The following is a 15,246-nucleotide window of genomic DNA, read 5'->3' as shown; positions in this document are numbered from 1 at the left end:
ATGATGGTTAGTGGTAGAGCTGCAGACTATGTATGGCCTCCAGTAATTGGGATCTGCAACTTTCACCTCTGTATTTCCCGCTATCTATGAGTCTACCTCCTATCCTTCATGCCTATCTATGAGTAAACCATTTTTAAAAGAGGGAGAATACAATTTTTAAACAGCATTTATTAGCAAGTAACAGAGAGTTTATTTAGGAGAAATCACTTTAGCATCATCAGTTGTTCAGGTGGTCAGTCACAACAACATGGCTGAAAGTAAAACAGTACCATTAATTCAGTGGTTCATCCATTCAGGTTTGTTCCAGATTTTATGAATCAGATGAGACCTTATCAATAGTTTTACACTTGTTCATAAAGTAACAGGGGATACGGCACACCTGAGAGGCACTTCAGTGTTTTATATCTCATAAAGGCTAAATAAGGAGACATGACTATAGCACAGCTCTGAGACAGTACAATACATGAATTATGCTGTCCCAAATGTCAAGAGTGATAATAGATCCATTACCACATGAAACTTATTGGGAAAAAAAGATCAGACCTTGCCAGATGAGGGGCATGAGTTAAATTCATTACATAATTTTCATACAAACAGATCTTCTCTGAGTCATAATAAATCAAACTGAATTAATATACGAATATAGCTGGAAGATGCAATGCCGGGGTTCAATCTGTGGGCCCACTTTGCCACCGTCAGGACAAATTGGAAAAACTGCCCTAGGACGAGCTACTTCTGTACTCCTTACCAAGCTTGCCAATTATCAGAATTCAAAATCAAACAGATCACGCTATACGCTTTTAATGTAATATTTTCCAAGAATCTTTCTCAAACAATATGGGTTCTATGAGCCAATGAGCTTGCATGAATGATTCTGTCCAACAATGCCACCATGTGGCCAAACTGAATCATACTTTATAACTTAGCTAGACTCATCGGTCCGAGTTAAAACGGATCAAGAGATATAAACATGTGCCTGTTATAGCGCCATTGTTTGTTCGATCTGAATGTGCATAGAGATGTTGAGTCTTGACAGTGTTTGGAACATGTGTACCAAGTTGTTACAATACGAATATCGGTTTCTGAGTTATATGCATTCATGTGCCAGAACACATCCACATGAATGTTCATTGATCAGTAGCAGCCATGTTGTTTGACATGCTGTCCTGGAAAAACATGTGAGAGCTTGGTCCAAAGATGCCATGTATCAAGTGTTGTACAGATGTGTAATTCAGTGCCAGAGGAGTAATGTTTTGTGTTTTTTTTTTTTTTTTACAAAATTCTAAAATGGCAGAAAATCTATCATAGTGGACCTTCAAATTTGTTCCTTGTGAGGGGAGGGTCCTATGTAGCAAATTGTAGGTCTCTAGGTCACAAGGGGTGAGGGTTGTGACCTTTCAAAGTTAGCATTTTCAATCGCTTGCTATAGTGCCACCATGTGGCCAATTGGCATGGCATTGCATGAGAGGGTTTGGCGCTTGGCCCTTTACCATCTTGCAAAGATCCACCCTCCTGGGCCAACTCACGTGAATCTGATTTTTTCCCCACACAATTTTTGGAAGAATCCGAATAATAATAATAAACGGCATCAAATACAATAGGGTTTCACCCAGATTTGCAGGCTTAGCCCCCTAACTATACAGTTGGGAGACTGAGATTAGAGTGCACCCCTATAGTGCATCTCTCTAGTCTAGTGTGTTCTGGTCATTAATATATTAGAAAAAGACAGAGGGGTCAGAGAGAGCGAAAGGGAGAACAGTCTTTCTCTTCGTCCATTATTCCATCTCATCCTTCTCTCCTCACATTCTCTCTTACTACAGTGCGGGTACTTCCTCTCCTCACACTACTAGAGTTGGATGGGGGTGGCTGCTGTTGAGCTAGAGAAATGGTAGAAGTTACCCCTTAGTGCAGGTCTGGGACCAGTTTTGTTGTTGTAACCCCTAGTGGTTCAGGTTAGGATATGAAGATCTGATACTAAAATAGTGCTAGGGAGGTAACCTCTGACTGTAACCCCAGGTTCTACCTCACAGCTTGGCTTTGCCTGGCTGCAGCTGCAAACTCTGGAGCTTCATGGCCATTCCCATATTCCCTGTGATCTTCAGCTTGCCCTGGAAGAACGCCTAAGGATCAGAATAGAGAGTCAGTCATTAGAATCAAAACACAGAGAGAGAGAGAGCGAGCAAGCAAGCAAGACTGATTTCACAGATGCTTTTTGGGAGGGCATAGCACAAGTCCATTTTTTATTAAACACACAAACACATATCTTGCACACACAATTCATCTCTCCAAACAGTTCTTCGTCATAACGCAGCCTCCATTTTGAGCAGTGAAAAGTAAATCACACTGCAGACAACACAATGGGGAAATACTCTTCTGGAGTGGGTCGGATAACAAACAATTTTGAAATAATTCCTGACCTGCACTATACTCCGGTAGTGTGTGTTCCCGCCTGGTTTAAAGAGTTAAAATGGAGAAATTAACATCAGTGTGGAAAGTGGGGCAGCAGCAGGATCTATAGACCAGAGGGGCATATAGGACAGCCAGGGACTGCCTGTGCCTTGTGTGGCAGGCAGCACTAACACAGTGACCATAACGGGTTTGGCACTGCACCCAGCGTGTGTGAAAATCTGGTTTCACTTTTCCCAGTGGTTTAACTAAACAGGCAGAATTCATGGACAAATCTGTCCCTCCTGTATTGCCCAATATAGGCTACAGCTCAATATGAGAGTGAGCACTAAGCATGAAGGCCTTCTCAGAGCTACAAGTGTGAACACGTTGTCTGATGTACTCGATGTACTTGATGTACTTGTGTAGTGTACACCCAGCTTAAGCAACAACAATAGACATCGTAACAGAAGCCCTGGAGGTTTCCTTGGTGAGACCGTAGTTCCAAAGACACGCCTATCCTCCATTACAAAAGCCCCATTAAATAAACTGGGGGGAAACTATAGAAGAAATGGACCATGGTCAACCTTTTGAACGATAGATAATAGTACAGTTAGATCTAAGGTAAACAAGTATGACATCATTGCACTATGAAGATCCCAACCCTCTTCCTGGAGAGCCATCCTCCTGTCGATTTTTTGCTCCAACCCCAGTTGTAACTAACCTGGTGCAGCTTATCAACCAGCTAATTATTAAAATCAGGTACGCTAGATTAGGGTTGGAGTGAAAACCTACAGAATGGTAGCTCTCCAGGAACAGGGTTGGAGAGCCCTGAACTAACCTTACAAATTAGAGCTGAGTTCCTATACTACAATATAGTATACCAAATTTCATTCAAATCAGACATACCTACAAACAGAGCAAATTAAAAGTAAAATAACACAGACATTGACACAGATGTTGACCGCAGCGTTACTCATATTGAACTCGTTCTTTTTTATTCCAGAACGTGTTCTACTTAAAGAAACAATAAGGTGAATGGGCTCTTTTCTAAAGGGATCACCTATCAGGAGGCCAGTGTTGGGATCCGGCTAATAAAGACTGTGCCCCATAGCAAAAGTCTAGACTGTGTTGATGAAGTTAATCAACAAGTGAAGCGTTTTATCAAGAAAATTATGCCAAATATATAAATGTCAAGTCGGCTGGATGTCCTTTGGGTGGTGGACCACTCGATACACAGGGAAACTGTTGTGTGAAAAACCCAAGTGTTGAAGTTCTTGACACAAACCGGTGCACCTGACACCTACTACCACACCCCGTTCAAAGGCACTAACATTTTTTGTCTTGCTCATTCACCCTCTGAATGGCACACATACACAATCCTTGTCTCAAACGTCTCAAGGCTTGAAAAAAACGTATTTAACCCATCTCCTCCCCTTCATCTACACTGATTGAAATAAATGTAACAAGTTATTTATTTATTTTTTCACCTTTATTTAACCAGGTAAGCTAGTTGAGAATAAGTTCTCATTTACAACTGTGACTTGGCCAAGATAAAGCAAAGCAGTGCGACACAAACAACACAGAGTTACATATGGAATAAACAAGCATACAGTCAATAACACAATAGAAAAAAAGTGACATCAATAAGGGATCATAGCTTTCACCTGGTCAGTCGGTCATGGAAAGAGCAGGTGTTCTTAATATTTTGTATACTCAGCCGTCGGAAAGTATTCAGACCCCTTGACCTTTTCCACATTTTGTTACATTACAGCCTTATTCTAAAATTGATTAAATTGTTTTTTCCCCCCCTCATCAATCTATACACAATACCCCATAATGACAAAGCAAAAACAGGTTTGTAGACATTTTTTTATTTTATTTTATTTTTTTTAATGAAATTTTTACGTAAGTATTCAGACCCTTCACGCAGTGCTTTGTTGAAGCACCTTTGACAGCGATTACAGCCTCGAGTCTTCTTGGGTATCACGCTACAAGCTTGGCACACCTGTATTTGGGGAGTTTCTCCCATTCTTCTCTGCAGATCCTCTCAAGCTCTGTCAGGTTGGATGGGGAGCGTCGCTGCACAACTATTTTCAAGTCTCTCCAAAGATGTTCGATCGGGCTCAAGTCCGGGCTTTGGCTGGGCCACTCAAGGACATTCAGAGACTTGTCCCGAAACCACTCCTGCATTGTGTTGGCTGTGTGCTTAGGGTCGCTGTCATGTTGGAAGGTGAACCTTCGCCCAAGTCTGAGGTCCTGAGCGCTGTGGAGCAGGTTTTCATCAAGGATCTCTCTGTACTTTGCGCTGTTAATCTTTGCCTCGATCTTCACAAGTCTCCCAGTTCCTGCCGCTGATCAACATTGCCACAGCATGATGCTGCCACCACCATGCTTCATCATAGGGATGGTGCCAGGTTTCCTCCAGGTGTGACGCTTGGCATTCAGGCTAAATAGTTCAATCTTGGTTTCATCAGAACAGAGAAACTTGTTTCTCATGGTCTGAGAGTTCTTTAGGTGCCTTTTGGCAAACTTCATGCGGGCTATCATTTGCCTTTTACTGGTGAGTGGCTTCCATCTGGCCACTCTACCATAAAGGCCTGATTGGTGGAGTGCTGCAGAGATCTTTGTCCTTCTGGAAGGTTCTCCCATCTCCACAGAGGAACTTTAGAGCTCTGGCAGAGTGACCATCGGGTTCTTGGTCACCTCCCTGACCTAGGCCCTTCTCCCCTGATTGTTAAGTTTGGCCAGGTGGCCAGCTCTAGGAAAATCCTTGGTGGTTCCAAACTTGTAATTAAGAATGATGGAGGCCACTGTGTTCTTTGGGACCTTCCATGCTGCAGAAATGTTTTGGTACACTTCCCCAGATCTGTGCCTCAACAAAATCCTGTCTCGGAGCTCTACAGACAATTCCTTCAACCTCATGGCTTCGTTTTTGCTCTGACACGCACTGTCAACTGTGGAACCTTATATTGACGTGTGTCCCTTTCCAAATCATGTCTAAACAATTGAATTTACCACAGGTGGACTCCAATCAAGTTTTAGAAACATCTCATGGATGCTTAATGGAAACAGGATGCACCTGAGCTCAATTTCAAGTCTCATAGCAAAGGGTCTGAATACTTATGTAAATAAGGTATTGCAGTTTAAGTTTATTTCATTTGCACTTTGGGGTATTGTGTGTAGATTGCTGAGTAAATACTTTTTAATTAATTTTAGAATAAGGCTGAAACATAACAAAATGTGGAAAAAGTCAAGGGGTCTGAATACTTTCCGAAGGCACCGTACTGTATGAATATAACATTCTGTTGGTGGCAAGAATTTTGTATAATCATTTAAATTTAAAAACTCAGTGTTGAAGCTTGTTAGCTAGCATAACATAGTAGGGTTTTCTATTTCACTACTGACCGTTGTCTGACTGGCTGGCTGGCTGACTGACTGACTAAAGAAATTAAGTCAAATGAGAGGTCATGAAGAGCAGGAGTACAGCCCACGCCATTATGTAAAACCTCAATATTGAAATGGACCGATTAGAATATAGACAGCCTCTCTCACACCCATAAGTCTAAGAAGATTGTTTAAGTTTGCAAACTTAAACAAAGAGACTGACTAAAATACAGCATATCAACTCCCTAAAGTAATAACAGCAGAAGTCCGCTACTAACAACTATGGGGGAAAAGAGTTTGTTGAGTCTAATCACGCCCCACCAAGGCCAAGTAATACTTACTGTCTGTGGGTTCATTTTCCCCGTCATCAAGGACAGCAGGTCTGCATCCAACATGGCAATGGTGCAGTCCGCTTTCTTTGCTAGAAAGGGAGGAGGAGGAGAGGAAGAGGCGAGCAAGAAAGGGAGAAATACAGAGAGACCACAACAATCGCAATACAGCCTGTGGAAATACAACTAGCTTTTTACATTCTTACTGTCAATGTGGATGAAACCTCTCATTCTGACCTGTCGTTGTGCACACAGCCCTTGCTGTTCTTACCTGTGTCATTGTGAACGCAACCCTTGCCATTCTTCACGTCCACTATCCAGGTCGCCTCTTCACCATCCGGACCATTCTTTACCTTGAAGGCAAACACCCCCCCAATCTTCTTCACAAATGACTCCCCATCCTACACAGAGATACAAGGTAGTATAAGTCATAAGAATGAGAAATCAGTACTATATCATAATGTCATGTCCAAATATGGGAAAAAAGGACTCCGATGTTAGGCAACGGTAAAAAAATATATTTTCATCCCTAACAAAACATTTCATATTTAGATAAACCATTCTTTGATCCATGGGCTTTGTAAAATCATTAAAATAACTGCAAAGAATTCAATGAAAACACACATACTAAAATCATACATTAATGATCAATTAGGCTACTGGAAAACTATTTTCTGAACATGTGTAACAAGGAATAGAATGTTTGACTTCCTGTAATTACATATTCTCACAGTCCAGATAGGTTTCAATATTGTATTAATCTGTGGATTATTAGATACATAGTGGAATATCATTACACCAAAATCAAATCAAAGTTTATTTGACACGTGCGTTGAATACAACAGGTGTAGACCTTACAGTGAAATGCTTACTTACAGGCTCTAACCAATAGTGCAAAAAATGTATTAGGTGAACAATAGGTAGGTAAAGAAATAAAGCAACAGTAAAAAGACAGGCTATATACGGTAGTGAGGCTATATACGGTAGCGAGGCTACATACAGACACCGGTTGTCAGGCTGATTGAGGTAGTATGTACATGTAGATATGGTTAAAGTGACTTTGCATATATGATGAACAGAGAGTAGCAGTAGCGTAAAAGAAGGGTCGGCAGGAGGTGGGTGGCGCGACACAATGCAGATAGCCCGGTTAGCCAATGCACGGGAGCACTGGTTGGTCGGCCCAATTGAGGTATTATGTACATGAATGTATAGTTACATTTACATTTTTACATTTTAGTCATTTAGCAGACGCTCTTATCCAGAGCGACTTACAGTAGTGAATGCATACATTTCATACAATTTCATACATTTTTTTTGCTGGCCCCCCGTGGGAATCGAACCCACAACCCTGGCGTTGCAAACACCATGCTCTACCAACTGAGCTACAGGGAAGGCTAGTTAAAGTGACTATGCATATATGATAAACAGAGAGTAGCAGCAGCGTAAAAAGAGGGGTGGGGGGGTTGTTGGGGGGGGCACACAATGCAAATATTCCAGGTAGCCATTTGATTACCTGTTCAGGAGTCTTATGGCTTGGGGTAAAAACTGTTGAGAAGCCTTTTTGTACTAGACTTTGCACTCCGGTACCACTTGCCATGCGGTAGTAGAGAGAAGTCTATGACTGGGGTGGCTGGGGTCTTTGACAATTTTTAGGGCCTTCCTCTGACACCGCCTGGTGTAGAGGTCCTGGATGGCAGGCAGCTTAGCCCCAGTGATGTACTGGGCTGTACGTACTACCCTCTGTAGTGCCTTGCGGTCAGAGGCCGAGCAATTGCCGTACCAGGCAGTGATGCAACCAGTCAGGATGCTCTCAATGTTGCAGCTGTAGAACCTTTTGAGGATCTCAGGACCCATGCCAAATCTTTTAGTTTCCTGAGGGGGAAATAGGCTCTGTCGTGCCTTCTTCACGACTGTCTTGGTGTGTTTGGACCATTCTAGTTTGTTGTTGATGTGGACACCAAGGAACTTGAAGCTCTCAACCTGCTTCACTACAGCCCTGTCGATGAGAATGGGGGCGTGCTCGGTCCTCCTTTTCCTGTAGTCCACAATCATCTCCTTGGTCTTGGTTACGTTGAGGGATAGGTTGTTATTCTGGCACCACCCGGCCAGGTCTCTGACCTCCTCCCTATAGGCTGTCTCGTCATTGTCGGTGCTCAGGCCTACCATTGTTGTGTCGTCTGCAAACTTAATGATGGTGTTGGAGTCGTCCCTGACCATGCAGTCGTGGGTGAACAGGGAGTACAGCAGGGGACTGAGCACGCACCCCTGGGGAGCTGCAGTGTTGAGGATCAGCGTGGCAGATGTGTTGTACCCACCCTCACCACCTGGGGGCGGCCCGTCAGAAAGTCCAGGATCCAGTTGCAGAGGGAGGTGTGGGCACTATGAGGGCACTATGGTGTTGAACGCTGAGCTGTAGTCAATGAATAGCATTCTCACATAAGTGTTCCTTTTGTCCAGGTGGGAAAGGGCAGTGTGGAGTGCAATAGAGATTGTATCATCTGTGGATCTGTTTGGGCGGTATGCAAATTGGAGTGGGTCTAGGGTTTCTGGGATAATGGTGTTGATGTGAACCATTACCAACCTTTCAAAGCACTTCATGGCAACAGACGTGAGTGCTACAGGTCTGTAGTCATTTAGGCAGGTTGCCTTTGTGTTCGTGGGCACAGGGACAATGGTGGTCTGCTTGAAACATGTTGGTATTACAGACTCAATCAGGGACATGTTGAAAATGTCAGTGAAGACACCTGCCAGTTGGTCAGCACATGCCCGGAGCACACGTCCTGGTAATCCGTCTGGCCCCGCAGCCTTGTGTATGTTGACCTGTTTAAAGGTCTTACTGACATCGGCTACGGAGAGCGTGGTCACACAGTCTTCCAGAACAGCTGATGCTCTCATGCATGCCTCAGTGTTGCTTGCCTCGAAGCGAGCATAGAAGTGGTTTAGCTCGTCTGGTAGGCTTGTCACTGGGCAGCTCGTGGCTGTGCTTCCCTTTGTAGTCTGTAATAGTTTGCAAGCCCTGCCACATAAGACGAGTGTCGGAGCCGGTGTAGTATGATTCAATCTTAGCCCGGTATTGACGCTTTGCCTGTTTGATGGTTCGTCGCAGGGCATAGCAGGATTTCTTGTAAGCTTCTGGGTTAGAGTCCCGCTCCTTGAAAGCGGCAGCTCTACCCTTTAGCTCAGTGCGAATGTTGCCTGTAATCCATGGCTTCTGGTTGGGGTATGTACGTACAGTCACTGTGGGGATGACGTCCTCGATGCACTTATTGATAAAGCCAGTGACTGATGTGGTGTACTCCTCAATGCCATCGGAAGAATCCCGCAACATGTTCCAGTCTGTGATAGCAATACAGTCCTGTAGTTTAGCATCTGTTTCATCTGACCACTTTTTTATAGACCGAGTCACTGGTGCTTCCTGCTTTAATTATTGCTTGTAAGCAGGAATCAGGAGGATAGAGTTGTGGTTGGATTTATCAAATGGAGGGCAAGGGAGAGCTTCGTACGCGTCTCTGTGTGTGGAGTACAGGTGATCTAGATTTTGTTTCCCTCTGGTTCCACATTTAACATGTTGATAGAAATTTGGTAGAACTGATTTAAGTTTCCCTGCATTAAAGTCTCCGGCCACTAGGAGCACCGGCCCTGGGTGAGAGATCCTAATAGGAACCAGATAGCCAGCACTGCTCCACTGCTGCCAGGCAGACTTGTAAAATCTAAAGTAGGACAAGAGATTAGTGATGCGCCAATATGACATTTTTGTCCGATACCAATTTCCGATATTTTCCTTGCAAATTAAAATAGATACCGATAACCGATATTACAAAAAAATTGCGGCCTTTTAACTATTTAACTGTACTAGAATGCTTAACACATACGGACGCAGTGGTTTAAAGTCCTGCATCTCAGTGCAAGAGGCGTCACTACAGTCCCTGGTTCAAATCCAGGCTGTATCACATCCGGTCGTGATTGGGAGTCCCATAGGACAGAGCACAATTGGCCCAGCGTCACCTGGTTTGGCCGACATTGTAAATAAGAATTTGTTCTTAACTGACTTGTCTAGTTAAATAAAGGTTACACACACAGATCAAAAAGTAATTTTGTTGTTTACGCATGTCTCCATTACCATTAAAACAAAATTAAAACCTATTTCTTTCACTTACTTACTGTGATGTTTCGTTGTTCAGTCATTTCATTCTTAACCAGGATTTCTATGGAACGTCATTTGGGTATTTGCGTGTCAAAAAATAAATACTATTTAACACTATTTGACGTGTCAAATAAGCTTGTTGACCAATCAGTACCTGAATATGACTGCACGTCACATAATAATTTAAACAGGTTCACACATTTTTTATGTAGTTATTACACATTGATTACACTATCACTCGTATTTCATATGTCACAACGATTTATCGATACGTATACTATCGTGCACCTACACTGCTGGTCATAAAAAAAAGCTAGCTAGCTCATGGATGCAAACAATATTCTTCCCCAAAAACATAGCAAAACGACAACCTGTTTCAGTAGCTATAGTTAGCTAGCTACCTATATAGCTAGGTGTCATCATCTAAAAAGAACCCTAATTTATAAGACAGTTCTTATTTGATTAAATGGTCTTCGGACCCATCTATGTGAAGCTAGCCAAAGTAAGGATTAGCCACAATAGTGGACTTTGTATGACATAATTCTACTATTTGTATTCATTTGCATTACTGTCAATGACATACCTTAATTTTGAAGGCAAACCGCAAATTCCACTATTGTGCCTAATCCTTATTGTGGCTAGCTTCTCAACACATAACCCAGTGCGGTCGAGCCTCACTAGCCAGATGAAGCTAGCTGGCTGCTTATAACGTTAGCTTTGGGCAACAGGGTTAAGTAGCTGGCTAGCTATGTATTTTCATGAACTGAAGTTCAATTTCAATAGATGAACAACAAGTGGCAACCTAGCTAATACTTACAAGGATTCCTAAATCATTGCCAAGAATAATGAAAATGACTGCAGGTTCTACTGGTTTTCAGGCTGGTTGTATTGGTGCCAGCTAGGTACCAAGCTAAAGCTAGCTACCCCAGAAGTTGCGGTCGCGGCAGACTTTTTTTGTACATCTTTTTTGACACGCAAAGACCCAAACGGCATCCCATAGTATATATGTCGTGAAGCTAACAGCAGTGATGCTATTACTGTGTAACTCCGGTGGGGCAACATCTGAAAAATAGCTCACTTGGTAGTGTGTACCGGTGCTCAACCAGTTGGCAAAAGCCAACATCACCCACGACAGACAACGGTTGATTGTCAAGGGCAATGAATTCCATTATCTTGGATTTAATGGATTTCGCCTTGGAGTTGTCTCGCTGAAATGTTGTTACTCTTTGAATGTCATGTACCTATGTTGTTACTCTTTTATGTCATGTACCTACGTTATATAGGTATGCACATCAGCTTTGACATCGGTTTTGTACATTGGGGGCGTTAAACTAGACATTGGGCCGATACCGATGTTGGCATTTTTAGCTAATATCGACCGATTCCGATATGTTCACCAATATATCGTGCAACCCAAAAAGAGATAAATGTTGCACATCCAGAGTCAAAAGAGTTGCAAACTAGTTTGGTTCCGTTTATTTCTGTCTGTGTAATAGAGGTCTAGTTGTGTATCTTGGACCCAACAGCACTGCTGTTCACTGATGGCTGTGTTAAGGCGAGAGCTAGAGATAGCAAGAAACTGAGATAGAGAGAGAGAGAGCAAGTGAGGGGGAGAGAGATCTGCCATCATCTAGCTTGTGATGTTTATAGTAGTAATGAGGTCAGAAGGAGCAAAGCAGCTGCCAATAAACACACAACTTTATAGAATGTAGGACCATTTATCTGATTGGTTCAAACAACATAACTTTATCATTGTATGACATGGAGAAAATCCTGTTTCCGGGAAGGGATCCAAGTATGGTGCAGTCAAAGTGGAAAGAGAAATAGTTTGTCTCCTTCATGTAGTACGGTATGATCAAGAATGAATAACCCTCATATGGCTGTAGTGTGGAGGAAATGGATCAGAGGTCACAATATACACATTTTCAGTGAAAAGGAACAGAAAAGAGGTCTAAACATGTTGGTGTGAAAACAGAATGAGGGTTTGCAGCATTAGCAGGACGTATTCCAATAGCCATTGTTTCATGTTGTGCTATTTTAGTCTACTTTAGAGGATGAAGCAATAATTGATAACTGAAACAGATAACACACAGTAATGAAGGTACCTCCTCCAGCTTCTTTTTTATCTCCTGGAAGACTGCATAGGCCTTGAACCTCTCCAGGCTGCTCTCTGCATTGGTGTTAACTGCCTGGATTCTCTGGGAGCTGAGAGAGAGAGAGAGAGAGAGAGAGAGAGACAGAAAGAGAGAACGAGGGTGAGAACACGAGAGAGAGAGAGAGAGAACGAGGGGGAGAACACGAGAGAGAGAGAGAGAGAGAGACACATAATGGACAGAAGGCATGACATACAGAGCCTGTGAGATAGGCTACAACTATAACAAGCCAATTAGGAGAAAAGGGTTATAGCATGGGGGTAGATCACCCAGGCTAAAGAGAGAGTCCTCATTACATAAGGCTCTTACCACAGTCACAAGTAGCTACTTTTAGCAACACTAGTATTTACACACTAACGTTGCAAGGAATTAGCTTGCAAAAAAAAACAAAAAAAAAACGGAATAGTCCTCCAAAGGCCAGGAGTTAAATCTAATTCAATTTCAATTTACTATTCAGATTAACCCTAGGGTAGGTCCTTATGCAGGAATAAAAAACAAATCTGCTTCTTTGTGCAGGTATGTTGTAGACTTACTTCCTCTCCGCTTACCTCATATTAAAATAAAAGTCCTGCACGTGCACCATACCTGCACAAAAAAAGCAAGACTTTTATTTTGACATGAGGTAAGCAGAGAGGAACTGAATGAGTCTCCAACAGACACACATTTGGAAATTCTGTTTAATTATACATTCCATTCTGTTTTTCTCAAATTCCCTACTTCACAAGGGCTCAAGCATACAGACAAGCAACATAATAAGTTGGAATGTCATTTTATTTAACTTCTGGCTTCCTGCGAACTATTGAGTTTTTTTTACAAGCTAAATCACAACATGATGGTGTTGCACTGTAAACCATGTCAGTCAACTACTCTAATTATCAGTGACTGACATCCACTGTGAGAGCAGTCCAAATGCAGAGAGCAGAAGACATATTTGATGTAAGTTGTAGAAAAGGGTTGGCTCTTTGATTACATAAGACTTAATATCTAGTTTTAACGTACATCTAAACGCAATATGATGAATGTGGTGCGAAAGTAATACCAATAAAGATGGATTCCATAGGAATATAATATAATACTTGTCAGGTTGGCAAGGTTTCGCTATCCTGTTATTATTACACAAGTCATGTGTTAGCACAGCAGTTGTCATTGTTTTCAAAGAGCTAGCCAGCAGCTAGCATAGCTCCACACTTGCGTTTCACAAGGTTGACCCGATCCGGATGAATAATGCGAGGAAACGAGTGGCAATTAAATGGCTGTGATAATGTTACTAAGTCGAAGTATTTCTCACCTTACAACCTGTGATTCGCGCATTTTGAAATTTGAAACAACCATTTTCAAACAGGCCGATGCAGCTCTTATGCTTGCTGTGTTGTGAATAAACTTTGAAACCGGAATTCCTTGTTATGCTTCTCTGCAAGACCCTACATGTCAATAGCCGAGAGGGCGATGATTTGATCTTCAATGCAGAGTTCTATTACACTGTTTCTTGGAGCCAAAGATTTTTACCTAGAATTTAGATTTTTTTTCTCTCACAAAACCAGCCGAATTTGCTCTCAGCCTATCTGACCAAATAACTAACATCTTTGTTCATGTGTTGAGTATTATTGGCCACTATTCCAATCACACGATCTTATTCTGCCTTAAACTAATTTCACTTGTAAGCCTTGCTCTTTTTATGCACTATTATTTTTACATTGTATTTATTTAATGGTTTTATTTTTAATAAAACATATGTAAGACATTTATATTGCAAACTATTTTTTAAATAGATTGTCGAACAGGATCAGTACCATGAAATTGTCTTGTCCCTCGCGTCATAAGTCGTGGTTTAGTGACATATTTTGAGTTAGAAAATACATTTTTCTACCACTTTAAAACCTGTTAAACTCTGAACGGTTGTTTTGGGTCATGTACAAGGCCTGGTGAGTATGGGGGGGGGGGGGGGGGGGGTACACCCCCCAAATAAATAAAAAATAAAATAATAATAAAATAAATAATAAAATAGAAAAGCGACAAATCATTTGAAAGCTACAGGCCTTGTCTTCTTGGATATTGATCTCAAATCTTACTACTGGCAATGTCATAAGAATCTTCCCCTCCCCATAAAGGGCGGCAGGTGGCCGTACTGTTGGGCCAGTACCCGAAAGGTCGCTGGATCGAATCCCCAAGCAGACAAGGTGAAAAATCTATCGATGTGCCCTTGAGTGAGGCACTTAACCCTAATTAATCTTGTAAGTCGCTCTGGATAAAAGTGTGTGCTAAGTTAATAAAATGTAAATGTCAGAGTTTAATGGCTGTGATAGGAGGAAACTGAGAATGGATCAACGACATTGTAGTTACTACACAATACTAACCTAATTGACGGAGTGAAAATAAGGAAGCCTGTACAGAATATAAATATTCATCCTGTTTGCAACAAGGCACTAAAGTAATACTGCAAAAGATTTCTGGATAAAAAAGAAACAGAATGGAACTAAGCACAGGCAAAATCCTAGAGAAAAACCTGGTTCATTCTGCTTTCCACCAGATACTGGGAGATTAGTTCACCTTTCAGCTGGACAATAACCTAAAACACAAAGCCAAATCTACACTGGAGTTGCTTTCTAAAACGGTGAATGTTCCTGAGTGGCCGAGTTAGTTTCGACTTTAATTCACATGAAAATGTATGGCAAGACCTGAAGACTCACAGCTGTCAACGCTACCAAAAGCGCTTCTTCAAAAAATTGAATCATGGGTGTGAATACTTATGTAAATGAGATATTTCTGTATTTAATTTTCAATACATTTGCAAAAAAATCTAAAAAACATTTTCACTTTTTCATTATGGGATTCAGGCTGTAACGCAACA

At 41.9% G+C, this 15,246-nt stretch overlaps 1 protein-coding gene across 2 annotated transcripts; it reads right to left on the bottom strand.

The window, feature by feature from the left end:
• Positions 1–150: 150 nt before the first annotated feature.
• On the bottom strand, positions 151–13,844 carry LOC106584059 (sterol carrier protein 2). Of its 2 annotated transcripts, XM_014168881.3 has the most exons (6): positions 13,687–13,808; positions 12,947–12,983; positions 12,351–12,450; positions 6,373–6,502; positions 6,114–6,193; positions 151–2,120 (listed from the first exon to the last, which is right to left on the bottom strand). In XM_014168881.3, exons 2-6 carry the CDS (start codon positions 12,979–12,981, stop codon positions 2,025–2,027), a joined length of 441 nt encoding a protein of 146 aa, XP_014024356.1. In that variant the 5' UTR covers positions 12,982–12,983; positions 13,687–13,808; the 3' UTR covers positions 151–2,024. The 2 variants fall into 2 exon arrangements, with proteins under 2 accessions (XP_014024356.1, XP_014024355.1); XM_014168880.3 differs by lacking the exon at positions 12,947–12,983 and having other exon boundaries at positions 13,687–13,844.
• Between the last annotated feature and the right edge of the window lie 1,402 nt (positions 13,845–15,246).

This window comes from Salmo salar, chromosome 23 (assembly GCF_965601325.2).
Source record: "Salmo salar chromosome 23, fSalSal1, whole genome shotgun sequence".
Lineage (NCBI taxonomy): Eukaryota > Metazoa > Chordata > Actinopteri > Salmoniformes > Salmonidae > Salmo > Salmo salar.
The sequence above is the reverse complement of the archived record's forward strand: the minus strand, read 5'-3'. Positions and strand labels throughout refer to the sequence as shown.